This window comes from Drosophila mauritiana, chromosome 3L (genome assembly GCF_004382145.1).
Source record: "Drosophila mauritiana strain mau12 chromosome 3L, ASM438214v1, whole genome shotgun sequence".
Classification (NCBI taxonomy): domain Eukaryota; kingdom Metazoa; phylum Arthropoda; class Insecta; order Diptera; family Drosophilidae; genus Drosophila; species Drosophila mauritiana.
The window spans coordinates 4,519,931-4,545,876 of record NC_046669.1 but is presented as its reverse complement, the minus strand read 5'-3'; the positions used below and the strand labels follow the sequence as shown (position 1 = coordinate 4,545,876).

At 39.8% G+C, this 25,946-nt stretch overlaps 5 protein-coding genes across 11 annotated transcripts in view; 3 read left to right on the top strand and 2 right to left on the bottom strand.

Annotated features, from left to right (window-relative positions):
• LOC117139001 (contactin-associated protein-like 2) overlaps positions 1 to 10,204 on the top strand; it is a 57,464-nt gene extending 47,260 nt beyond the window's left edge. Inside the window, exon 21 of one of the 6 annotated variants that reach the window (XM_033301089.1) lies at positions 9,599 to 10,204. In XM_033301089.1, the coding sequence (XP_033156980.1) occupies positions 9,599 to 10,003 (405 nt within the window). In that variant the 3' untranslated portion in view covers positions 10,004 to 10,204. Of the gene's footprint in view, positions 1 to 2,130; positions 3,244 to 9,494 lie in introns of those variants that run through there. The other 5 variants (XM_033301088.1, XM_033301092.1, XM_033301093.1 and 2 more) reach the window with 5 other exon arrangements.
• On the top strand, positions 4,915 to 5,507 carry LOC117139006. Its single transcript, XM_033301099.1, has one exon. The coding sequence runs from the start codon at positions 5,077 to 5,079 to the stop codon at positions 5,440 to 5,442; it is 366 nt and encodes a 121-aa protein (XP_033156990.1). The 5' UTR covers positions 4,915 to 5,076; the 3' UTR covers positions 5,443 to 5,507.
• Positions 10,205 to 10,377: 173 nt separating the features above from the next.
• Positions 10,378 to 13,131, bottom strand: LOC117139003 (histone deacetylase HDAC1). Its single transcript, XM_033301096.1, has 4 exons — positions 12,878 to 13,131; positions 12,330 to 12,442; positions 10,989 to 12,234; positions 10,378 to 10,902 (listed from the first exon to the last, which is right to left on the bottom strand). The coding sequence occupies exons 1-4, from the start codon at positions 12,918 to 12,920 to the stop codon at positions 10,739 to 10,741; spliced, it is 1,566 nt and encodes a 521-aa protein (XP_033156987.1). The 5' UTR covers positions 12,921 to 13,131; the 3' UTR covers positions 10,378 to 10,738.
• Positions 13,132 to 13,735: 604 nt separating this feature from the next.
• Positions 13,736 to 25,946, top strand: part of LOC117139331 (tyrosine-protein kinase Src64B) — a 36,461-nt gene continuing 24,250 nt past the window's right edge. The window contains exons 1-2 of one of the 2 annotated variants that reach the window (XM_033301577.1): positions 13,736 to 13,939; positions 14,550 to 14,677. The gene's annotated coding sequence lies outside the window, so the exon portion shown is untranslated. Of the gene's footprint in view, positions 13,940 to 14,484; positions 14,678 to 25,946 lie in introns of both variants that reach the window. The other variant, XM_033301578.1, reaches the window with a different exon arrangement.
• Positions 16,740 to 18,735, bottom strand: LOC117139330. Its single transcript, XM_033301576.1, has one exon. The coding sequence runs from the start codon at positions 18,606 to 18,608 to the stop codon at positions 16,923 to 16,925; it is 1,686 nt and encodes a 561-aa protein (XP_033157467.1). The 5' UTR covers positions 18,609 to 18,735; the 3' UTR covers positions 16,740 to 16,922.

Genomic DNA, 25,946 nt, shown 5'->3' with positions numbered 1-25,946 from the left:
GCATGTTACTTTTGAGCTTACTTAGCGTGTACTTTGTCTGAGCTTAAGCTGCAGCCAAATTGAATTTTTCCCGGCACTTTCCCGGAAACAATCGCTGCACATTCAAATCGGGCTATGAATTTTCCTTCTCTATTTTCCCATGGCGTTTTTTCGGTGACACCCGAAAAATGGCGAAAGTTGTGCAAAGCGCACAGTGCGTGCGGCTTTGTCTGCCGCCCAAGGCGGCCCACATTTTCCCGCCGTTTCCGCGCCGCTTTCCACTTTCCACATTTCCACTTGACTTGCGGCGTCTACTCGCAAGCCTGATTGCAAAGCAACCGAAATTGAAGCGCACTCAAAACTTTTTTCCTGCCTCAAAATCAAAAAGTTTCGCCATCCAAAAGGAGTGAGTGAGCAAGGAGTCTGCTCCTTGAAGGAGTTGGTACAGTGGGTTATCCGAAAAGCGTCTTTATGGTTTAATAACTTTGGCATCAAAAAGTTCATTTCATTAATTACCCCTTTTGAAGATGGGCGTTCTTTTGTCACTATCGCTTGCTGTGGAAATTGTATAAAGTGTGGCTTTATAATTAATTCGCAGGCAATTAGAAAAATATTAATTGAATAATTAAGGTAATTTATAGCAATGAGTGTATTTTTCTCTGTAGTTAATCATATATTATGTTTTATTGAATTTGTTATACAAATTTAAACGTAATTAATTTGTAATCAGCAATGGAAAAACAAATATGAATTAATTAATCAAGTAACAACTTAATAAATTAATTTGTCTATAAATTTATGAAAATTCATATGATTATATTTATTACCCTTTTGTGTAGTCTGCAGCTTCAATAATTAAATGTTTTTAATTTTTAATTTATGCGTGCTTTTTGAGTTGGCTTCACTGTAGTGAAAATCGAAGCTGGAAGCTGCATCTTTTGTTTAAGCAGCCCCAAAAAGTGCAAGTGCATCAGCTGCTGGCTGTGGCTCATGCTCCTCCTCGTGCTGATTCCACTGAGGTTGCTCCTGTCATGCATGCCAAGTTTCTTTTTATTCAAAAATGTTTGTGGGCGTCTTTGCGCTTTTCTTTCATCTTGCGTTGCAAGCGCTTCTGCTGCTGCTGCTACTTCTGCTCCGTTTCTTGCACGCTTTCCCAGATTTTCCAGCAGTTCCGCCCACCGCTCCCCTGGCCACTGTTCATTTCGGCCTGCCGCAAACGCAGCACGCACTTAACTTTGCCAGCTACCACAATGCTGCGGTGAAACTCATTACGAGCTTAGAATGCAAAAACGAAACCCACGCCCCCACAAAATGCAGCAGCAGCAAAGCAAAAGCAACAAAGTGTTCGACATGCCCAAAAAGCACCCACATCCACATGGTGGGGCCATCACACAGATTTTCCCGTGTTTGCTCAAGTTTCATATAAATCTTAATGAAGGCAAAGAAGTCAAACTGAGCTAATGATGTGTAAATTAAAAGCAGACCACAATTTAATAAATAAATTGGAAAAAGTCGCTGATTAGAGATGTTTTGTGGTTTCAAGGCTAGAAAAATTTCAACTGATTTATTATGCTCAGTAAGTATTTTTAAGCCGAGAAAACATGAAATGTTTGCTATTTTATAACAGTCGATAAATTTCGCTGCAATTAAAATTGTATTGACTGATTAGAAGCAAATTCAATGCTTTCACTCTGCTTTTCAAGCACAAAACAATGACTTTAAAAACGAACAATAGAGGTAAAACACAATGAGCTTTTGGGGTCTGCGACTCAAATTTCACTCTTGAATGAGTCCATAATTCTGGTAATATTTTTTTTTCCTACCTTCTTTGAAAAGGTACAATGAAAAATTGGTGAATTTCAATTGATTGCTCCAGCATCAAATATGCAAATATCGCATAACTAACAAGTGAGCTTTACGAATCTCCTGCGCGCATGTTAATTAACAAAAAAAAAGAAAAAAGTCCAATAAAACCCAGCATGAAGGTATGAACAAAACTAATCACACAGTATTTTTTAAGAGGAATGCATCTATCAAGTCAAGAGCTGCATGTGAAATATTAAAATATATAACTAAAACACCAACCCGAGATGGGAGAGTCGAAAAAGTTTTTAATAAAAAGCAATACGAAACATTTGTGCACTTTGACAGCAGCAACATGAAATGCAAAAGCAGCTGCCGCCGCAACGACAACTGTCCCAACGAGGAGTTGGACTCCAGCAGCAGTCGAGCTCCAAGCGGAGGAAGCCAGGAGGAAGTGGTGCAGCCGGAGGAGCAACTGCAGTTGGACCGGCCACAGTGCGGCGACAAGTTTCTTGGGGGCCGCCAATCGTGGCCGAAACGGATGTGGATTTGGCCAACAACAGCAGCGGCAACAGCAATGGAAATGGAAATCGCAAAGCGGGCGGCAAACAAAATGGATACCATGGCGTCAATAGACGGGCCACCACCACCAGGAATTGAAGCTGGGAAACTGTCGCAAAAACTGTCGCAGCGAGACGAATGCCAAAATGACTCCTGAAAATATGTATAAAAGCATAAATATTTAGCCGAATTGATGGCAAGAAAACAAAAAACAAAAAAAACCCGGCCAAAACCAACCAGGCACGAAGGCTGCAAGCGAAAGAGCCAGAAAAACAAAAGCAATTTGTATAAATAAAAGCGAGTCAAAAGTGCGACAGAGACAAAGGCAAAACAAATAATATAAATTGAAAAGAGGCAAGTCCTTGGATTGCTGTGTATAAAGAAAACTGTCTGCCCATCGTCTTGAATATTCCTCAAAAAAAAATACAGAATGGCATAAACTTTTTACATCAAATGTTGCAACAACTTGATTCGAAACTGGCAAAGAATTTAAGACTTTGACTTAAATACATTTGAAGAAGGACTAAAGGATTTCGTACTATAGAAAACCAAACTATTACCAGAATTAGTGGGAAATATGCTTCATACCAACTAATAAATTTAAGCAAGCTTTGGAATCTTTTGTAATTGTTAATATGCTTATTTGCTTAGCAGTTATTTTGTAATTTTGGTGTAGTTAATATCAAGCGCACACTTAGCAATAACCTCTTCAAACTCATAAACTTACATGTAAATTGATACCTTTTTAGATTTAAGCACAAAATTAACTTAGCTGCAACGCAAAGTTGCCTCCATTAAGTTTTAAGAAGTGCACAACTTTTTGTTTTTTGTAAATTCCATTCTGTACTGTGTGATATACGAATGTAATAAAAGTTCTTCGGCCAGGAAACGAGAACACAACTTTAACTTCTTTCATATTAAATGATGAGAAATTACGCAGAATAACTCGCCCATACATCAATTCATTTAAATGCGTTTATTAAAAAACTTTCGCACAGCAAAAATGCTGACAGCGACAACAACAAAAAAGGAGGGCGTCGTCGAGATTGATACAACAACAAGGAGCCTTGGAGTCGGAAAAGATGGAAAAAGTGAAGCTCACATAATGGCACTTCAATATGTGTGGGGGAAATGGGGAAAATGGTGTATATTACGGGGGAAGGGGTTAGAGGTGGGGATTTCATGGGGGACGGTTACCAACAGCTTGTTAGTGGCTTTGTTGGTCAGTACTTTTAACTAATGTGTTTTGTGCGACCATAGAAAATCTCAAGTACTCATAGAAGCTCAGACACACATGCACCGGCTCCCCTATATGATCTACTTAAAGTGTGCACTGCAAGAAAAAAGTGTATTCAAAAGGTAGACAAATATGGATATTGAACTGCATCTAACTAAAATAACTAAATCTGAAACTTAGCTAATTTATCTTTAGAATTTTTCACCTAATACTTAAAGCATTCTTCTTAACTAGAGAACTCCTCAAAAATGTTAACCCTTATTTTTTTGAGTGTTGAACCGCAAAGGGTGTTGGTGTGAAAAAGGGTAGCTTATATAGCCAGTCGGGGACTCCTTCAGTTTCGGCTCCTGACTGCATAAAATAACCGCATAAAATGTCGTTAAGTATAACGAAATTGAGTCTGCACATAAATTCAGATTATGAGATTAAAATGTTGTGATTTTCGCACATAGAAACGAGGTTTGGGTTGGCCAAAAAACCCTTTTTTTCTCGATGATGAAACCCAAAAAATGAGCTCTCAAATATTTTGGGTGGAAAAGGCGATGGAATAAGCAGTGGCTGCCCCATCAAAAGTGGCAACAACATCAACAGCAGGCAAGTCAATGTAATGAGTTTATATCGCCCTTTTGGCCGGAAGCAAAAATTTATGAGAAAGCAACATTGCGGAGGCACAGTGGAATGAATCGGATGCAAGTATCTAAATCATATATCAGATGGCTTGAAGAACTTATAGAATTTGCTTAAGCCACTTAAAAATGTTTAATATATGTATATAGCATAAACTAAGTGGAATATATTTACAAGCATTTTGTTCAAATAAAATCCATTCCGCTCCACTGTCCATCTGATGAATAATAAAGAAGTTGCGATCAAAGTCAAATATTTGGTTTGGATGTTTACAAATTGGGTCAGCTGGTCATTTGGCCTGGCCTCCAGCCGTACTACAGCTCCTCTTCGAATGTCTGGTTTTCACCCCCTTCGCTGTGAATTTTCCAGAAAATAAAGGCCGTGGATCTCAGCTGTCGCTTCATTATGACGCTAATTGCCAGGACATGCGGCCAAAGGATTAGCAACACGTAAACCGAACAGCACAGCATTCGATGAGACCGCAAAAACCAGGACGAGCTAGAGCATGAGAGAACTCCATGGAAGAGTCGCTCGACTCATAAACATTTTAGTTTGACTTAATCCGGTTATATATCCGGATTAGCGACCATGAGTCCAACGAAGGTGTATTTTTTTCGCTACTCCCGAGAACTTTACGACACTTTTTAGGTAATGAATGGGATTACATTTTTTTAATCCACCACCACCCGCTGGCTGTAAAAAAATTAGTGTCGAAAAAAACAGTGCATTCAGGTCAGTTTTCGGTCTGGGCAACCGATTGACCTGCGGCCGTGGGTCTTATGAATGGGCAGGTCAGGAAAAAGATTGCATATAAAATAAGCCGGCCACTCTGATGCAACCAGCAAACGGAGTCAAGCAACCACACGGTCATGATGTGTCTCATAGAGCAAAAGAAGGAAGTTAAGGATAACTCCAAGGAGAATCCTACCCAGCACTCGGTGGATTCATCACCGAAGTCACCCACCGCCGCATACGCTATGTTTTTGCATCGTGAAGAGCTAAGAAGGAGAAAACTCCATGTCTCTCGGGTTTCAGTCACCAAAATTCACCTGACCAGCGAGCTGATCGCTCAAACCAAGCAGAATATACGGCAGTGTAGCTTCGAGGATCTGGAGATTCTGGCCAGGGAGACGCTCTTCAAAAAGAATCTGCAAAGAAATCTTTACTATCGACGCATGCACATCCATCAACTGATGTTAAGCAAGAAAAAACAGCAGGCAAAGGAGAAAAAGTGAAATTATGAACAATGTTATTTAGTATAAGAAGTTCTTGTTAAGAACAGCAAAAGTGATTTTTACATTTATAAATATTATAAGCTTAAATTAAGACAATAAAACACTTTGAAAATTATAAATAATTGGAGAAATGTGAAAACATATTCCTTCTAAAGAAACACTTATTCGCCCGTACATCCTTTGAATTCATAAATATACTGCTTTCCACTTTAAGTAAACGACCTCATCCATTTACAATCAAGAATATCTGAGATACAGTCGAAAAGATAGAGTTTAACCCAAACTAAAACTTAAATTAAACTTCAGTCATTTGTGAAAGCCAAAGTGACGGGGCAAATGCCCCTCACATTCACATCTTATCTTTGCCCCGGCAAAAGTGCAATTTCCCATTTAAATATTTGATTATGTATACTTATTCGCCCAGTCGTAATTGTCAGAGAGCAAAGTGTCGGCGTCGACCTGCACTTGTAATGGGTGTAAAAACAAATTTGCACATGATTACCAAAAAACCCGGTCGGCGAAACTGCGAACATTTAATACAACTCAAACAAAATGGGGCGTTGCATAAATTTGAACAGGCCAAAGGGGGTTGTAGAAAAATGCTTGCCTTTTTAGACTACATAAATTTTAATTAAATGTCACTCATACGCCATGTACGCCAAGCACAATGTGAGTGTGTGTGTGCGTGCAACGGAGTGGTGCTTGCTGCGATGGTGTGAGTGCTGTGTCTGTGAGTGGTGCGACAAATGAATGCACATGAAAGTGGCGCACGAATTACACTTTATTGAACAGCAGGAGCCAGGACGATGGAAGGGGGGCAAAGGACTAAGGACAATGGCGACGAGAGTGGAGCTCATCTAAAGCGAAGCGTAAAACAAAGCAGGACACCAAGGAGTCCGAAGGGTTTTCGCCGCTCCGCAGCTGTGCGTTTTTCGCAATTTTCCACAAATTTATTTTATGGCTGCTGCCAAATAGTTGCACAAAAATAAACTCTTTTTTAAGGTCCTTATTATAAGGTATCAACATTTTTTGACGCGTTAAATTTGAATTTAGAAATGTCATGTAACAATATTTTCAAAGTAATAATAGCTTCGATATTATAAACTCTGCGAAAACTAGGAATATTTTTCTTTTCACTTTCTGTATGCAATTAAATATGCATTTTAATAATTTCCTAGAATTCAGGAAAGCTTTGTTTTAATTCCAGAAAAGGAATCAAGGAAAATGGGCACAGACACCGATTTTCTTATTTTTTGGCAGCTAGCTCTAATTATTACTTTTTGGTCAACTTTTTTGCGACTTTTTGTGTGTCTAGTAGCAGTTTGTTTGTTTCCATTGGGGAATCTGCGGCTTTTCCTTTTTCGTGCATTTTCATTAAACTTTTACAACATGCATTATTCATGTTCTACAACAATTGCTATGGTCCAGCAGCAGTGAAAATTTGAAAAATAGAAGAAAATTTCGCTTTACAGTTCACTGTGCCTAATGAAAACCCATCAGGACATCTTTCGCTGCCACTCGAAACTTTTACAATAATTTCAACATATGCGTCTGGCCTTCTTGACAAATTAACTCAAGTGCGCAATGAAGTGTTTATTGTGCTGGAAAAACTTTTTTTTTGCGGCCATGCTGAGCTCAAGGCGTGGTCACGGAAAATCAGGATATGCGCAAGGATATAAGCGTGTTTACATACTTTTTTTCCAACAATCGAGTAGATAGAGATGGCATAATTAATCATTAAAAAAGCTAAAATATATTAATAGCAATGATGATAAATATTCAAATGTTAAATCTGATAAATAATTTTAATTCGAAATTATAGATTTAAAGTCAGTATAATCTAAAAATCTACATAATTGGCTACTTAGCATTTTATTTTTAATTTTATTATTAAATTCTCGAATTAATATATTTCTAATTTATAAACTGTTTATAAATATTTTAAAAAATGCCACCACTGAAAGCACTGACTGAACGTAATCGTCATGCTGGCTTAAAGCAATTTGTTATTAATTTCCGCGTTGAAAAGTTGAAAAAAGCAAACTTTTTCTTTGCTTTGTTTCGGCTCTTTCGCTTTTCCCTATATTTTCCCGAACTTTCCATCTCTTTTCCGCTGCCCCAGTGCGTCTCAATGCCACTTGGCATTCATTTAATGCGAAAAGTTATTGTCGTTTTTCGTTCTGGTTGTTGTCGCTTGTGTGTTGCCACATTAAAACATGGCCCATAATGGTTAACAAGGCATTTGCTTGTTGACCATCGACCAAATGACCGGCAAAACTTGTGCTTACATTGTTCAACATGTGTAATAAATATATATTTCCACCGCCACCCTTCCAAAATGAATGTCCATATATTTGTGTGCTTTCGTTAAAATATAATACATATGAGTTAATACATAAGGGGAAAATAAATATAACGCAATGCATTTTGAAAAACATAACAATTTCACTGGAAATATATATCACATTTTTCAATGATGAAATTTGTCCTTCTCAAATTAATTTCTTATATTAAATATCAATTGTTTTTATGATTGTGTCATTCCAGCTATTCAAAAGTAGTGTTTAATAATAAAACAAATATTTTGTAAAATATCTCATAAAATAGCAACATTTTTCCGCTTGCTGCAGGTAATAAATTGGAATTTTCCACCTTTGTGCGATGAGTTGGCAAAGTTCGTCGTAATACAAACATATTCGAAATGCACGCGCCGCGAAGTATGCAATGAAAAATGTGGGGAAACAACAATGTTAATACGCCTGCCAAAGCAGCCCCGAAAGGGGCGTGGCAGGTCCTAGGGGCTACAGGAAGTGTGTCAGTGTCAGTGCGCTGGATGAAAGTGCAAGTTTTACTTATTGTTTGCAAGCTGCCACTGCTCCAGTGCCTCCTCCAGTAACCTTCGGCCAAGAACAATAAAACTGCTGGAAAACTGAAAATGAAACTGAAATGAAACGTCGTCCCATGCAAATGCGAAATGGAAAAGTATGAAAAGCGCAAATGCCAGGGAAAAAGAAAATTTTAAATGCCTTTTTCTATACCCCATGGCAGAGAGTTGTAATCCACTTAGTGTCTATTTGTTTGCTATACTGATTTTTATTTTATTTGAATAATAGTATACAAACTTTAACTTTGATTTCAGTTGGGTTAAATTGGTTTTTAATTTGAGTAGGTAATTTAAATACTCATTATTTTCTAGCTAGGATATTTAGCAGGCCTATATGCAATCTCTTTGCTAACTTCCTCCATTGGGAGGCGACAGCGATGCATTTACATGGCCAACACATTTGCACTTGACTGAAACGCGTTGGCCGCCTGCCTTGTTCTTGATTTTCCTCTGATGCTGACGATGCCACGCCCCTTGCTGCGTGAAAATAGGGAGGGCGGAATCGGGAACACTCGTTGTGGAGCTGCCATAGAAAGTTCCGTGAAGTGACTGGCGGGTTTCGTGTAACCAAGACACCATCCGGGCTCCTGACGTGGCGCCTTTTGTTGGCCGGAGCCTTGGGGCCGGGCTTATGGGGCAGCATAATGGATTTTGGACGGGGTCCGCCATCCGGAATGCAATACAGGAGATGCACACACAAAGCGTGCACTTAGAGAAAAGGGAATAAATAATTGATTATTAGAATAAAATATAGTTGCTTAAATAGACAGCTTGATTAACGAGTTAACATTAAACTTCGTATATTAAATCAGCTTTTATTTGCTTATTTAAACTAATTAATTGTGTAGGAACGCATCTATGCCTCTTATTTTATTTATATAGTCCCCTAAATGTTTTATGTGTACACCTTCATGTCAGTTCAGTGCATTTATTAACAACATAAAGTGCCAAATCACGACAGGTGCCAAAATCTCGTTAAAAAAAAACTGAAATAAACTTTTGCCAGCTGAAAATGCAGCTTGAATAACAGTCATTCCCCCTGCGCTATCCACTCTGTCTATCTTTCAAAGCCTTTAAATAATTATAAAACTTTATCTCTTCTCTGGACACACGCAAACATGAACCCCTCACTACCGTCCATGTCCATTGAACGTCACTTTGACTAAAGCCAAATAGAATTAAACCCTGAAAAATATTTGATCTAAATTCCCGAATTCCCAACCCACCGCCCACCGCCCACCGATTTTTCCCGACACGCCACACCGAATCCAGCATCCCATCCAACGTCCTGATGCCATTTTCATGCCCAATCTCCCCCAGAAAGCGCAGCAGCGGCAGCCACAGGAACACAAATCCCGCCACAAAGCGCCCGATGACACAGAGGCTTCAAAGCAGCAGCAGCAGCAGCAGCAGCAGCAGTCCTTTGATGTAGCCACAAATGCCAATGGGTTCTCCCTGCCAGCGAAAAATCCGGAGGAGCCGGGTGGAATACCCCCATTGGTGCCGATGCGACAGCATCACTCGAAAGTGACGCGCCCACCCCCGCCGCCGACGCTTTTCCTGGAGAACTCACTGCTGCAGCGCCAGTTCGCGAATCCAATTAGTTACTTGGGTGGACCGCGCCTGCAGCCGCGCAGCAATCGCACCAGCATCGACTCGATATTATCGCTGGATTAGCACCGCAGCCAGTTTCCAGTTCTCCGCCCACTCCAATCCGTGGAAAACCTCGCAGACTAGTCACAAACTGTCAACTGGTGGGCGGGAAAACCCCCAGTGGATCCTCTTCCCCAATGCCACAACGTCCTCAACTTAGGAACTCAAAGTTAAAAACTTAAAAATTGTTAGCTAGACCTAGTTAAAATACAAATAAATTGTTAAAAATAATCGTTTTGTTTGTTACAAAGAAAAGAAAACTAAATGTGGAAACGTTTACGTTTTTTTACTTAATTTAATTTATTTACTCAAGATAAAAGGGAAAACCAATACTTCCAAAAATAAAATATAAATTTAAAGGTAGCTGCTCAATTAATTTTCCATTAAAATCCAAAGGCTTTTACGTACGTATAAATATTTTTATTTGATTAAATTAGTTTCTGCGTTATTCGCCACATTGGATCGCTTTTAAGAATGCATACACTTTTTGCTTACCTATATACCTTCGATCTTAAAATAAATTGTGTTTAAGCCTACGATGAGTTTATGTTCCGCTCACTGATTACTGATTTTTCCCCCTGGGGATTATACCCACTAAAAAACGGACCGATCGCAGTGGGACCTTATGGAGGGGCCTGGACATGGCTAGGGGTCTTGTTGGAGAGGGGGCGCGGTGATGAGACGACGCTAGGTGAAATCCGGTGGCTTGTACTTCGGCGGTCGCTTAATTGGCTTCTATAACCAATTGCGGCCGCCACGTCAAATGTTGTTCTCCTTGGCGCCCTTGGCTCCGGCACCGGAACCTGATCCCGATCCGGATCCGGCATTAGCTGTCGCTCCGGCGTCATTATCGCTCTTGTTGTTACTGTTGTTGTTGCTATTCGTATTGGACGCCGTCGACTCCTCGCCATCAGCTCCGTCACCTGAAAACAGCATCATCATTTAGTTAGTAGGGTTTAAATAAAAATAGAACCACTATATTTAAAATGACTAATCTTTAATCACTCACCCTTTTCCTTTTCGTCCTTGATCTCGCTGGACGTCTCTGAGGATGCCTTGTTGCTGTTGGTGTCCTTGTCGAGACGCGGCCGCTTTCGCTGACCCTTGTACGTCCGGTTATCCCTGCGACCGCCCTCGCCCTCATCCTCCGAATCGGAGTACTCGTTCTCGGGCACAATGCGCTTGTCCTTGTCGCTCTGTGGCAGGCGATCGTCCTTGTCGACCTTGTCCTCGTCGTCGGACTCATCGTTGATGGCATCCTCGGGAATCGCTTGGATTTGAACGCCCGGAGCGTGGGGCAGCATGCGCAGGTTCTCGAACAGACGGTTCTTGATCTTCTCCAGGTACTCGGATGTATTCTGATTCGTCATATTGCTGGGGCTTATGTGCAGCTTGAAATCGGGTCCAAAGTACTCGAAGTAATCGTTGTAGGGCAGTTCGTTGGCTATCTCCACGGCCAGTGCCACGGAGGTCTCATAGGTCCAGCAGCGGGATACGTTACGAATGGTATAACCACCACCGCCGACCATCAGGAACGGCAGGTTATACTTCTTCACGAACTCCACGCATTTGCCGTGACCCTTGACGGTGAGATTGAAGCAACCTAACCGATCGCCAGTCAGCGAATCGGCGCCACACTGCAGCACCACGGCTGCCGGCTGGAATGTTTCCATCACCTTGCTGATAATGGGCACAAATATGCTTTCGTACGCGTCATCATCCATGCCATCACGCAGAGGTATATTCACCGCATAGTACTTCCCCTTTCCGGCGCCAATGTCTCGCAGATCGCCGGTGCCCGGGAAATACTCTCCGTACTTGTGGAAGCTGACCGTCATCACACGATCGGTGGTATAGAACGCCTCCTCCACGCCGTCGCCGTGATGCACGTCTATATCTATGTAGAGAACACGCTGGTGGTATTTAAGCAGCTCCAGAATTCCCAGGACAATGTCGTTGACGTAGCAGAAGCCCGAGGCCTCCGATTTTTTGGCGTGATGCAGTCCACCACCCCAATTGATACAGATCTCCGAGGCTTGCTTATTCAGTTTTACGGCCGCAGCTACGGATCCTCCGGCGGAGAGTTGGCAAAACTCGTACAGTCCATCGAAGACGGGACAATCTTCGCCGACATTGAATCGCTGCATCTGCTTGTTGTACTCCGACATGTTGTCCGGCCGAATGGATCGCAGGAACCGGACGTACTCGTCCGAGTGGAACTTGGTCATCTCATCGGCAGTGGCTTTATGGGGACGCTGGAATAGAGATATTTGCGTTTAAATCTATTTGCTATACACTGGAAATTTTATATTTATTTATTATTATTTAATATATTTATAAAATAACTCACGTATATTTCCATTTTTCGATAGAGCCCATAGTTGAGCAGCAGGTTGTGGGTCATGCGTATGCGGTGCGGCTTCATGGGATGACCCTGGCCATAGTAGTAGTTGCCAATGTCGCCTAGGGATCAAAAATCACAATTATGAGCACCTTGAAAAAGTAATTATTTGCCACGCTATGCGGAATACAAATTTTACGGCCACTGTCGGCGAGGCGTCTGTCTGAGAGCAGCACTTTTCCCGAACGACCGCAGTGGTCGCACTTTCGCCCCGAACGAAAAAGCAACAAAATCACATAGAAGAGGAAGAGAGATATCAGGTACATACACACACACGCATGCAAGCGCACTGCGGTCGTATGGAAAAAGTGCGCTGTGGACCGGAACGCGGTCGTACAGTCGCCGTAAAACTTGAAATTTGCAAAAATGCTATCATCTTGATGCTAAGTGGATGCGGAAAAAACACAAAGTCGACGTGGTAAACCTAGCTGGCACTTTGTAATCACAAATTACGCATCTAGTAGGTCTTTTACTTAATTTAAGTGCTCAAAACTTACTGTCGTAGTAGTAACAAACGCGCTTTTTGCTGTGCGACTGCATTTTGCGGTGCTGTCGGCGGGTCTTAAGTTCCCTTAAAGTCGATGTTATTCTATTCTTCGTCGATCGGAAGAACTCGCGAGCTCAGAAGATGGTTTACTTTGGCGCCGGTCCGACTTTTGGCACTTTGATGCCACTATATAGCCGAAATCGGAGCGCACAAGACAAATTCGCGAAGAGGAACCCTCTGCAGATGGGCAGTGTGACCGCGGACTTTTTAAAATCTCCAATTCCCGGCGCTGCAGAATATACTTTTAATACTAAATGCATGTATACCGAAAATACCAAACAAATATAGTTAATTATTAACTAAATAAATATATTTGATAAAAATACATATGATATACGATTACACTTTTTATACAGAGTGGTTATTGTTTATAAGAAATATAAACAAAAATGCGTATGCACTTATTTATAAAATTTAAAAATATCACGGCATTTTTTGAGCGCAAATAGCAAGGATCATTTCTAAGTTTATAATGTGATGTTGAATGGCTAAGATCTCGTTGCAGCGTCTTAAGTCGATACTAGAGATATCGTTGGAAAACAATTATAGTATCGGAAGTATTGAAAAAAATTTCAAAATGTTCTATAAAAATATAAATGATTCATTATAATTTAAGAAAATGTAACTTAAATAATGTAATTCAAAAACAGAAATACTAGGTTGTAGTCCGGGGTAAATCATCTTAAATCGATTAATCGATAGGCATCCATGCTAATATCGAACTTGGCCCATCACCAGAGGGTGTATTCCCTCTCTCTCTTTCAGAGCGTCTCCTATCTCTCTCTAAAATCCACCGCAGTTTCCCACGACTTTCCTTCTCACTCTAAAATACACCGTTGAACGACTCGGACGCGATTTTCCAGCGCGGGTGATTTTCCTCCTCGGTCGGCGTTTTTCGGCGGCTTCTTATCGACAAACAATAGTGCTCAAGTACGACGAGATTTTGTAGTGTTTTGGAGTTGCTGAATTAGGGGCGATTGCTAATTGAAAAAAATTAATAAAACGGCGACGCGTAAGTTTCCAACTCCCCCATGTGCGAGTGTGCGTGTGTGCCCTGTGTGTGTGTGTGAAAAAAAGAGAAAGAAGAATGGAGTTGCAGTGGAAACACAAACACGCTCTCTCGCTCCATCTCCCTCGCACGCACACACTCACTGGGTGAATGAAGAAGTGGAAAAATTAAAATCGAAGTAAAGTGACAAAGCGGAGTGGCCAATAATGCAAGAATAAACATATGAAACCCGCAGTGAACATTTAAAACAAAATTAATACTTTTCATAGGCGGCTAAAATATCCTGCGCAGTTTTTCTCTTTCCAACTTTTCTCTTTTTCCCGGAAGAGTATTTTTCTATCCCTTTCCCCCCTCGGAGACCAACGCCTCTCCTCCGCAACTTTCTGTTACTTTTTGTTAACTTCTCCCCTTCTTTCTTTCGGTTTTCCTCCTGTATTTCTCTCTGTTGTTGTTGCTGTGCCCGCAGGATATTTAAGACCTTTTTTTGCTGGCGTTTAATTATAGTTTTCATTGCTCACTCTCTTTCCCGCATCTCTTTTTCCAATTAGCGCCGAAGTTCGGCCCAAAGTAAAAAGCAAAAATATAGTATTTGTTGTTTTTATTTGGCCCGCAGACCGTGCAGTAAAAACAACAACTTTAACTACAGCGGCAGGCGTAACTGTAAAGTCCGCTTTGCTTTTCATAGCAAATAAAGAGAATCGGAATCTGCAGCAAAGTTTTGATTTATTCTAATTAAAAAAGGTAAGTGCGATATAAAACCGGATTATAGCTCCTTTTCATTCGCACCTCCTTGGCCCGAAGTGCCGTTAGGAAGAGAAGCCAATGAACGCAAATAAGTAAACACAAAAACTAAAAAAAAAAGAGTGCGAGATTTGCTCTCCCGCTGCATTTCTATTTATGCTTCTGTAGATGATAATGTGTACAGTGAAAAGTGGAAAGATGAAAAAATTATGAAGAAATGGAATAAAGCTTAACTTAACGAATCTTAAGACTTGTTTGTACTATTTCGATAACTATTCTTCAGGCTTTTTGAGCTTAAACACATTTAAAATTCCAATTGGAGTAAAGTTGAAATTTTAGTTGCTTTATATGATAGTTTGGTTCTAAAAATGTATTAGCAACCTCTAAATTGTCTCTGATTCACTTTATCGAGGGTCTACCGTATTTAGTTATTGCTCCGGCTGCTGTAAAAAGTCAAAGAGCATTTGTTGTTGCTGCTATTGTAATTGCCTCCAATTTGTGGAGAGTCATTGGATGATGAGTGAATGGGGGCGGGGAAGGGAGATGGAAAGAAGAAGCTCAAGAGCAGCAGGCGTCGGCGCAGCAGCTGCTCCTTCTCTCTCTCTTCCTCTCGCTCTCTCCATCTGGTTTATCCCTTGTGCGCTATTTTCGGCATTTTGTGCTTATTTATTTACCTTTTGGTGGTTTGTTTATTAACCCCTCCTCTTCCCTTCTACCCTAAATCGCTCCATGTGCTTTGAAGTTCAAGCCACAAAATTTGTTTTTATTTTTTTTATTTGTTCGTTTCTTTTTTTGTACATTTGTAGCTTATCTGTTGCAGTAAAGTTTCACCCTCACTCCAAAAATTAAAACCCCTTCAATTAACATTGCTGCCGTCTGTTTTCTGTCTTTGCTACTTCTTTCCTTTTTCCCTCAGTTGTCTTTCTTTTTTTCTCCTTTTACTTTTTGTGGCCAGCCGCTGATAAAGACCGCAAATAGTTTGTCTTTGCTTCACATTTTTTGAGTACAGTGGCTATCGCTTAAAGGTAACTAAAAACGAAACAGGAAACTTTCAGGATTTCAGGAAGTACAGAGGAATTCCAGTCCTAACAGCGTTTCTTTGTCAGAACTCGATTTGTTTCTTTAAGATTAATTAGGGTGAATTGATATCCGAATTTGGGGAGCTCATTTAAGCAAATACTTAAATAAACCTTTTCCCAAAAACATTTAAATCCGAGTCACAAATCTTATCTGTGCCCTTTTATGTTAGTCGTTGAAAATCATAGCCGTTTATCACTGTACAGATTTTTATGGCCGCTTCTTCTGGAGTCTGTTGCTCTTTAACCCTTAATTGGTGAGTGGGGGTTTTCAATGGAGATCCATTTGAGTGCAACTGGGCAATTATGCTGCTTGTCCGCTGTCCGCTCCTAAACCCCATTCCCTTCGCCCTCCGTTTTAGTGCCCCCTCGTCTTTGACCCCTTGCTAAATCATTGCAAAATGGCAATCGCAAAATGCTCTCAAACAAGTAAATCTGCTTAGCTCGACTAACGGCAAACTTGTTGAGATCTTTTCATTTCTCTATTTTGCTCGCAGTTCGCTCGATGTTGTTGTTCTTCTTCTTCGAATTTCCTATTTTGCACACAAAGCGTTTTACATGATACGGACGACCACAAAGGCAAAGAGTCAATCGAAAAGGGGAGCGGGTGGCGGATGAAGGGGATAACACAGCGTGGGAGGTGCAATAAGGAGAATCCAAACGAATAAAAAGTAGTCAAAGCAACAGAAGTGGAGACGGAAGAAGCGGAACAAGTAGAAAACTCAATTGTTCACCGCTCTCTTTTAGCTCCTCCTTTGTTCCTTTCCCTGCCAGCTGTGCGTGTATGTGTGCGTGTTTGGCCACTTAGCCAGCAAGCAATGCGCACAGCAGCAGCGTTTTATTGATAAGAACTGAAAAGGAGAAAAGGCGAGGGAAGTGAAGAGAGGAGAGGAGAGCGGCGAAGGCGAGGAAAAGTGGAAAGTGCGTGGCAAGTGTGACAAAAAAGAATTAATGTAGAGATGATTGCCTGAGTGGAGAGAATTTCAAGTGGATTTTCCCTTTGATTGTCAGAAAACTACTACTTTTGAGAATTTTCAAAAAAGATCATACCGATGCAATATTGATTGGAAACTCTTAAAAATACTATTTACATATAAACTTTATTCAATAAAGTTATGCAAAAGTTAATGCAAAACACACCAATTTAAAAACGCGAAATGTAAACAAACTTAGGGTATCAACTCCATCCTCTTTCTAAATGTATTCCTCAACATATCGTCGTCGAAAATGTATTCCATATATGGGCTACAGGTAAACAGCATTTTGTATAAACAACGGTTTATGGCCTTCATAAAATGATCATGGCTGGAGCATAGTTTTCCTCGCACCTTCATTTCCTTAGCCTCGTTCAGCTTTTCCTCCACCCTTAATAAATACACCAGAATGCGACCCAGATCGTTTTCAATGTAGACGAATTTGTCTTCCTTCAAGAGTCTTACGCATATGCTGACGAGTCCTTGAAGGATCCAAACAAGAGGTTCCCCAGCCAGCAGCACATGATTTAGATTGGCCAAAGGATCTAGGTCGTACAAGTAGCTATAGTACTGCGAAACAATTGGCAATCGAAACGATAAACCCTTCCATGTGCTGGGGACACAAAAACGTTGTGGCGGAGGAGTCGATTTTGCCAATAAACGAATTTGAGGATACTTGGGTTTATTGCTCTTTAACAAATGGCAGACCGTAATGCGCGGAGCCAAACTGGAATCCATCCTGGCCAGAAATGCATCTAGCATTTCCAGTATAATGTCGCGTAACTCTCTCCAATTTCGATTTCCTTGGCCAAATTCCATTTTAAACAAATCAAGGCACAAGCTGCCCGACATGGCGGCATAAAACTCACGGGCTGCCAGCAATTGAAATCCATAGATTTCCTCAGTGTCCAGAGCCATTGCTACTGGTATTGAAAATTTGTGGCTTTGTATATCCCCGGGCATTGGTCTCATACGCATTATGCAGAAAAAGTATTGAAAGCGTTCCCATATCAGATTGAATAGATTTATATCTGTATACTTGTGCAGGTGTCTTAAATCACAAATAAGTGATAGTTGCCGCTGAAGAATGAGACCATAAAATTTCGGAACGATATGCAGTTTGACTAGGATCAGGGTGGCAAGTAACCAAGCTTGGAAAAGTCTTTTGGGTTGCGTTATAATAACAGAACATCCAGTGGTCACTCCGCCTAATTCGGTAGTGTCCAGGAAACCCATGGTTGGCCAGTAGATCGAGGCAAATAATAAGGTCGGAACGATGGCCGCTTTGGCAGAAGTCTTTAATTGGTTACACCAGATCTGAAGCAGACACTCCTTCATATTCAAATGCACAATGGGCATTGGGAATCTTCGCAGGCACCTGCCATGACTCTTCTGATAATAGGAAATCCCACAAAAGCAGCCAAAGGTCATGAGATAATACCAGGATCCTCCCAGCAAGTAATTCCCATTGTTCAAGTCCACAAAGGATGCAAAAAGCCAGCTGGTAGTCATGGTTATAGAGAGTATCGATGCAATCAGGCCAAGTCTAATAGGAAACTCGTAAGTTATCCTCAACATGTTGTTTTCGAAGCATCGGGGATTGCTATAATGTATGTGGCATAATACCAAAGCAAATCCTATCGTGCTCACACGTATGAGCAACATTAGTACCGAGGAATACACCGAAAACAGAGTCCATCGCAGGATTTCAGTGACGGAAACCAGTGGACTCATCACCTCGAACAAATTGATGGCTAAGAAAATCATCAGCATCTGATAGTCGAGCCATGAGCAGAGTAATGTGGCAAATAGGAACCGATATAGCAATATCTTTTGGATCTTATAGGGCAGCAACTGATAATATTGGGGCACCTTCCGCATTTTTGCGTATGGATTTTGATTTAATTTGGTGACTAGTTGATTCTATATACTTCGACTACTGAGCTGCAACTTGTAACCTTCCTTCCGTCAGTTTACTGTCTCGATTGACATAGTTCCCAAGTCGATGTTGGCCTGGTCATCAATCTATTTAATGGGCTGCCGTTGACCTAACTTACGCCCATTGTCGACCCCTGTCCCTATTTCGCAAAAGTTCAAAAGTTTTGATGCCAATTTAAAGTTTTACTCTCTCTATACCCTTACGAGAGCTAGCCATAATCATCATGGCAGCGATTTGGTAACGGCAGAAAATAAGTGTATTGAAACTCATGTCTCTAATTCAGCAAACTAATTTAAAACAAAAAGTCTTCGTTTTCAAGTATGAACTTTTGCAAATGAATAGTATGCATCTAATGGATTATTTAATATGAATCTATATATTTTATTGTAATATATGTTGAAATGATCTGCTATCTATTACCAATAATATATTTGGGTATGTCAAGCTTCAATTCCCCCGTGAAATATTTTTAAGCATAGCTGTTATGTTTTATTTTTTTGCCATTCAGGTGACAAGTCAGCCAGGACTAAGTGCATCTAAAAATAAAGTTGTTGCCGCTGCAGGCACAACATTGCATTTCGCAATTGTTTTTATTCAGCGAGCGCCACTTTATTGGAGCATTGCCACCTGCGGGGAAGGGGGGATAAATGGTTGGGGAAGCTGCTCCCAGCCAAAGTTCTAATTTATGTCGCTAAGTTTTTGCTGGCAAAAGAAAAGTTTGCAGTCACATTTAATGGTCAAAGCTGCAGGCGCAATTTCCACCGGGCGAAGAGAGCGTATTTCGAACGGGAAGGGGAACTGGACACGGACATGGAAATGGACATGGACATGGCAGAGGATGTTGCTCCGTCCCCCCTTTTTTTGTTTGGCCTGCTGTTTGCCATTTCGGCCTGTGTGTGTGTGTGACCGCCTAACCCAAAAGCTGGCCAGGAGTGGAGCGAGGCCCGGGGCCAATTAGATTTATGGGATTAGCACAGGTCGTTGGCTATAAAACACTCGCATGCTTGCAGCGGGGCGAAATCAACGTGAAAATCGAGTCTCCATGTGGATGAGGATGAGGATCAACTTGGAAACACACACCCATTCGCAAATGGAAACTGAAGCTATGGGATATGAGTGACCACTGAGAGAAATTTGTGCAGGCTTATTCAACTCAATTTGCCAATTTGTATTCTGGTTTGTTTTTAGAGAAGTAAAGTTATATACATAAATTAAAGTAGAGAACTTTTTTTTCAAGTGATCATTGGGAGTATAATTAGCACAAATTAAAGGGAGTTTCGTGCAATATTTTCCCTGTGGACACTGCAAACATTTGCATTGTTGTGTCCTGTTGAGCTCCTCCATATTTCTCCATCTCTCTCCCTCTCTCTCTACCCATATATCTCTCCCTATCTGTCTGCAGGCAGCTCCTGTTCGAGCCAACTCCCCACTTACCACACACACACACACAGTCCCCACTTCACCGCTTACCTTCGCCGAACATCCGGTGGGCAACAAAACATTGTTTCATCCCATAAACCGCCGCCAACTTTTGCATCGGTGGTTGTTTTTTTTTCGCTCTCGCACTCGGCGAGCTTTGTTCCGGCCTTCCGTTCCGTTGCCCCGGCGTCCTCCTCACTTCTACTCACCTTCCGCCGCCCACCACCACCCCACGTCCTGTTCGCCTTGCCATTGAGCGGCCGCGACGATGACGCGTGCTCCTGGCCCATGCCCAGAACCACGTACCGCCGCACACATTTCCGGACTCAGGCGGACTGTTTTTGTGCCCTAGGAAGAGGGTATGATGATTATCGGAGAAAGTTTTAGGGTAATGTAATACAAAATGTTATCGAAGTTATCGAATGTTATCGAAGTACGATCATCCCTACGAAGTTCTAATGTGATTACACATAATTGAAAGATTAGAGAGAGCATGAGAGTACTTTAAAAGCAATCCAGCTCATAATATCTCAATTTACCCTAGCTTAGTTTAGTACCTTTACAACCTCCCAGATAGTTAGGGTATTCCAAACTTCGTCACCAGGATCGAATCGTTCTCACTTCTTTTCCATGGATTCGATTGTGTGGAGCTTTGGTGGTTGTATTGCTCTTCCTATTTCAGCTTCTGTGGCCCTGTTGTGTTGGCTAGTTTTCGATTTTATCGATTTTCATAAAGCTTCTATTATGGGCGGCAGGCATTCATGGGCAGAAAGTTTTCGGCTCTGTTACTCCAATTAGAGCACATAAACCATGCAACACAGGCCAGTCGTGCAACAACAAAAACGCACAAACGGAGCTGTGGAGGTGAGCAATTTGGCTGCTCTGCTGACCAGGTGAAGCCAAACATTTCTGGCATTCCAATCGCATTTTTCATTGACTTCGCTCCAGCGGCGGCCAAAGGGTAGATTTTCGGTGTTCGCTTCATAAATTGAGTTTTTACTTTTCCCACCGACCAAATATTCCTTTGTCGATGCATCGGACCGAGAAATAAATTTCTCAACGTATTTATTCCGTTTTTGATGGCGTTCTTATGCGGCCATAAGCAAACTAATTCGAGTGGCATGCTACATCCATTATTTTATTGAACACGAGGTCAAAAGTTCAATACAGTCACAAACAAATTAAAAGGAATTGCAGGACACTCAAAGAGTGAAAGGAATTTCAAATGAAACCACGCTTATCAGCAATTATTTAGATTATCCTTACTTGAAATTTCAGAGTTACCATAGTGATGAAAACTTAAGCTCAATGAAGCTGGGTTCGGAAAAATCGAATTTTTGAAATTTAAAAGCTGGAATCGTTTGCCCATTTTTTGCCCATGTTTGCCCACCAATTAGTTTTTTTTGCCCACGTCCAGTTTTTGAGATATGAATTTTCGAACAAGTTCGAAAATTTTCGAAGATCAAAAATTTCACTTTTTTCAAAATTTTTTTTTTTTAATCGCAATAACTTCGTTTGCCCACGTTTGCCCACCCTTTAGAATTTTGAAATTTTCGAAAATTTTCAAAGATCAAAAATTTCACTTTTTTCAATTTTTTTTTTTTAAATCGCAATAACATCGTTTGCCCACGTTTGCCCACCCTTTACAATTTTGAAAAAATTTATACTTTAGAAAATATAAGACATTCAAGTTTACCTAGGTGTCTTTACCCATCCTTTGAAATTAATTTTTTTCGTTTGCCCACCCTTTAATATTACATTTTAACGTTTGCCCACCTTTCGAAATTAGTTTTTTTCGTTTGCCCACTCTTAAAAATAAAAAATTTCGATTGCCCACCTCTTAAAACAAAATAATTTCGTTTGCCCATCCTTTAAAATTAGTTTATTTCGTTTGCCCACCCTTCAAAATTAGTTTTTTTCGTTTGCCCACCTTTCGAAATTAGTTTTTTTCGTTTGCCCACTCTTAAAAATAAAAAATTTCGAATGCCCACCTCTTAAAACTAAAAAATTTCGTTTGCCCATCCTTTAAAATTAGTTTATTTCGTTTGCCCACCCTTCAAAATTAGTTTTTTTCGTTTGCCCACCTTTCGAAATTAGTTTATTTCGTTTGCCCACCCTTTAAAATTAATTTTTTTCGTTTGCCCACCTTTCGAAATTAGTTTTTTTCGTTTGCCCACTCTTAAAAATAAAAAATTTCGATTGCCCACCTCTTAAAACAAAATAATTTCGTTTGCCCATCCTTTAAAATTAGTTTATTTCGTTTGCCCACCCTTTAAAATTAATTTTTTTCGTTTGCCCACCCTTCGAAATTAGTTTTTTTCGTTTGCCCACTCTTAAAAATAAAAAATTTCGATTGCCCACCTCTTAAAACTAAATAATTTCGTTTGCCCATCCTTTAAAATTAGTTTATTTCGTTTGCCCACCCTTCAAAATTAGTTTTTTTCGTTTGCCCACTCTTAAAAATAAAAAATTTCGATTGCCCACCTCTTAAAACAAAATAATTTCGTTTGCCCACCCTTCAAAATTAGTTTTTTTCGTTTGCCCACCTTTCGAAATTAGTTTTTTTCGTTTGCCCACTCTTAAAAATAAAAAATTTCGAATGCCCACCTCTTAAAACTAAAAAATTTCGTTTGCCCATCCTTTAAAATTAGTTTTTAACGTTTGACCACCCCTTAAAATTTGTTTATAATGTTTGCCCATCGTTTAAACTTAGTTTTTTCGTTAGCCCACCTCAATAAAATAAAAATTTTCAGTTAAAAACATTTGCCCACCCCTTAAAAATGATTTTTTTTCGATTTTCCACCTATATTTAGTTTTAATAAAAACTAATAAAAAAAAAATATATGAACACATATATGTATGTACATAAATATATACATAAATATATATATATATATTATATAAATAAAAAAAACTATATGTATGTTCATCAACACTTGCATGAAATTTATCAATGATTAAGAAGAATTGATAAATTGTAAGCGAATGAATAACATTATATTATAATTATTAAAGAAAAAACCATGTAACGGGTCGCGATCTCCGTATGTATGTTCATTATAATCATATAAGTGCTTCTGTCCGCCGATTTTAAAATATGTGAATTGGCACCACAACTTACAGCTATTACGTACAAATTTAGTTTTAATAGGTGGAAAATCGAAAAAAAATCATTTTTAAGGGGTGGGCAAATGTTTTTAACTGAAAATTTTTATTTTATTGAGGTGGGCTAACGAAAAAACTAAGTTTAAACGATGGGCAAACATTATAAACAAATTTTAAGGGGTGGTCAAACGTTAAAAACTAATTTTAAAGGATGGGCAAACGAAATTTTTTAGTTTTAAGAGGTGGGCATTCGAAATTTTTTATTTTTAAGAGTGGGCAAACGAAAAAAACTAATTTCGAAAGGTGGGCAAACGAAAAAAACTAATTTTGAAGGGTGGGCAAACGAAATTATTTTGTTTTAAGAGGTGGGCAATCGAAATTTTTTATTTTTAAGAGTGGGCAAACGAAAAAAACTAATTTTGAAGGGTGGGCAAACGAAATAAACTAATTTTAAAGGATGGGCAAACGAAATTATTTAGTTTTAAGAGGTGGGCAATCGAAATTTTTTATTTTTAAGAGTGGGCAAACGAAAAAAACTAATTTCGAAGGGTGGGCAAACGAAAAAAATTAATTTTAAAGGGTGGGCAAACGAAATAAACTAATTTTAAAGGATGGGCAAACGAAATTATTTAGTTTTAAGAGGTGGGCAATCGAAATTTTTTATTTTTAAGAGTGGGCAAACGAAAAAAACTAATTTCGAAGGGTGGGCAAACGAAAAAAATTAATTTTAAAGGGTGGGCAAACGAAATAAACTAATTTTAAAGGATGGGCAAACGAAATTATTTTGTTTTAAGAGGTGGGCAATCGAAATTTTTTATTTTTAAGAGTGGGCAAACGAAAAAAACTAATTTCGAAAGGTGGGCAAACGAAAAAAATTAATTTTAAAGGGTGGGCAAACGAAATAAACTAATTTTAAAGGATGGGCAAACGAAATTTTTTAGTTTTAAGAGGTGGGCATTCGAAATTTTTTATTTTTAAGAGTGGGCAAACGAAAAAAAATAATTTTGAAGGGTGGGCAAACGTTAAAATGTAATATTAAAGGGTGGGCAAACGAAAAAAATTAATTTCAAAGGATGGGTAAAGACACCTAGGTAAACTTGAATGTCTTATATTTTCTAAAGTATAAATTTTTTCAAAATTGTAAAGGGTGGGCAAACGTGGGCAAACGATGTTATTGCGATTTAAAAAAAAAAAAATTGAAAAAAGTGAAATTTTTGATCTTTGAAAATTTTCGAAAATTTCAAAATTCTAAAGGGTGGGCAAACGTGGGCAAACGAAGTTATTGCGATTAAAAAAAAAAAATTTTGAAAAAAGTGAAATTTTTGATCTTCGAAAATTTTCGAACTTGTTCGAAAATTCATATCTCAAAAACTGGACGTGGGCAAAAAAAACTAATTGGTGGGCAAACATGGGCAAAAAATGGGCAAACGATTCCAGCTTTTAAATTTCAAAAATTCGATTTTTCCGAACCCAGCTTCTTTGAGCTGAAAACTTAACATAAATATATTCATAAATCTATTGAATATAGTTAAGTTCTTCGTACCTCGCCTAGTAAATCCCTAAAGAAGGCTCAAAGCTGGAAAATATAATCCCTGCGGCTCAATTAATCCACTCGGTCAGTGGGGCACTTTTAATGAGTGCCACTCACGTAGAAGAAACTGCAGCTGCAACTGAAACTCGACCCAATTCGAAGGCCCAAGCAAGTCATCCAAACTTATGGGATGACACTAAAATAAGAGCTCTGCCTTGCGACTTAGTGAAAACTTTTTAATTACGAGGATCGGGACAATAAAAGTTTATGAGGCGAAAAGTCCTGCCGCACTGAGTTCCCCCCGTCTTATTTTGGCCAAATAAATACCAAAAGCGTGGTAAAAACTAATAAAACTGAACTCAACTCTCGGCTTCCAACGGGGATCGTAAAAAAAGCTGAGAAAATCGAGTTGAAGTTGAACGTTTAATGTGTGTGCTGCCAAAAACTTGGCTAATCCCTGCAAAGCGAAATAGCGGATAGCAGATAGTCTAGTCAATAAATGGGAAAAAATGAGACTGTTGCGCTTATATTGGACTTTTTGGCACAAAGTTTTGTAAATATTTTCTCGCACGAGCCAAAGGTCCTGGGAACTTTGGTTATTGCCAGTGACAGGCCAACGAAATGGCAAATCGATTCCGAATGCAATCTCTGTCTATCTGGTAAGGGCTAATATTCAAATGAAGTTTCGGTGCATTGAACCCGCATCAGCAAGTACAAGGTGTGAATTTGCCAGCCAGCCAAGGAGCAGAAGGCAGGAGCCAGGATGTGAATTGGTCGGCGGCAGGATGGAGCTTCGGGCCACCAGCCAGATAAATATAAACACGAAAGTGGAGCACAGGCAGAGCTGTAGCCGCAATAACTGTCTTGGGAGATACAAATGCCACCCGAAGCGCACGAAACTACACTGAAATAAGAAAATATAAACTAAATTGAATTTGGGTAAAAATATGTTGAATAACTCGTTCAATTTGTTAGTTACTATCAGAAAAAATTATTTACCTTTTGTATTTTATTAAGCTGACAACACTTATTCTTCAAGATATGTTTTTTCCAGTGTACTCGGTAAAGCAGCGTGTGGAAGCTGTGTAAATTCGATGCAAAGGCATTTCCAGAATGACAGCGAATAAAGCAAATGCTCGAGATGCCAGCAACCCTTCATCCAAACCCAACCCCATAACCCACTATCCTAACCCTTAAACCCCCGACTCTGGCAATTCCCCAAACG

Bases quoted from the DNA above. Each gene is read 5' to 3' on its own strand.
- LOC117139330 (XM_033301576.1), bottom strand. From the start codon at position 18,608: ATGCGGAAGGTGCCCCAATATTATCAGTTGCTGCCCTATAAGATCCAA.
- LOC117139003 (XM_033301096.1), bottom strand. From the start codon at position 12,920: ATGCAGTCGCACAGCAAAAAGCGCGTTTGTTACTACTACGACA. The intron at 12,443-12,877 runs GTAAGTTTTGAG...TTTGATCCCTAG, and splicing joins CGTTTGTTACTACTACGACA to GCGACATTGGCAACTACTAC. The intron at 10,903-10,988 runs GTGAGTGATTAA...TGCTGTTTTCAG, and splicing joins CAAGGACGAAAAGGAAAAGG to GTGACGGAGCTGATGGCGAG.
- LOC117139006 (XM_033301099.1), top strand. From the start codon at position 5,077: ATGATGTGTCTCATAGAGCAAAAGAAGGAAGTTAAGGATAACTCCAAG.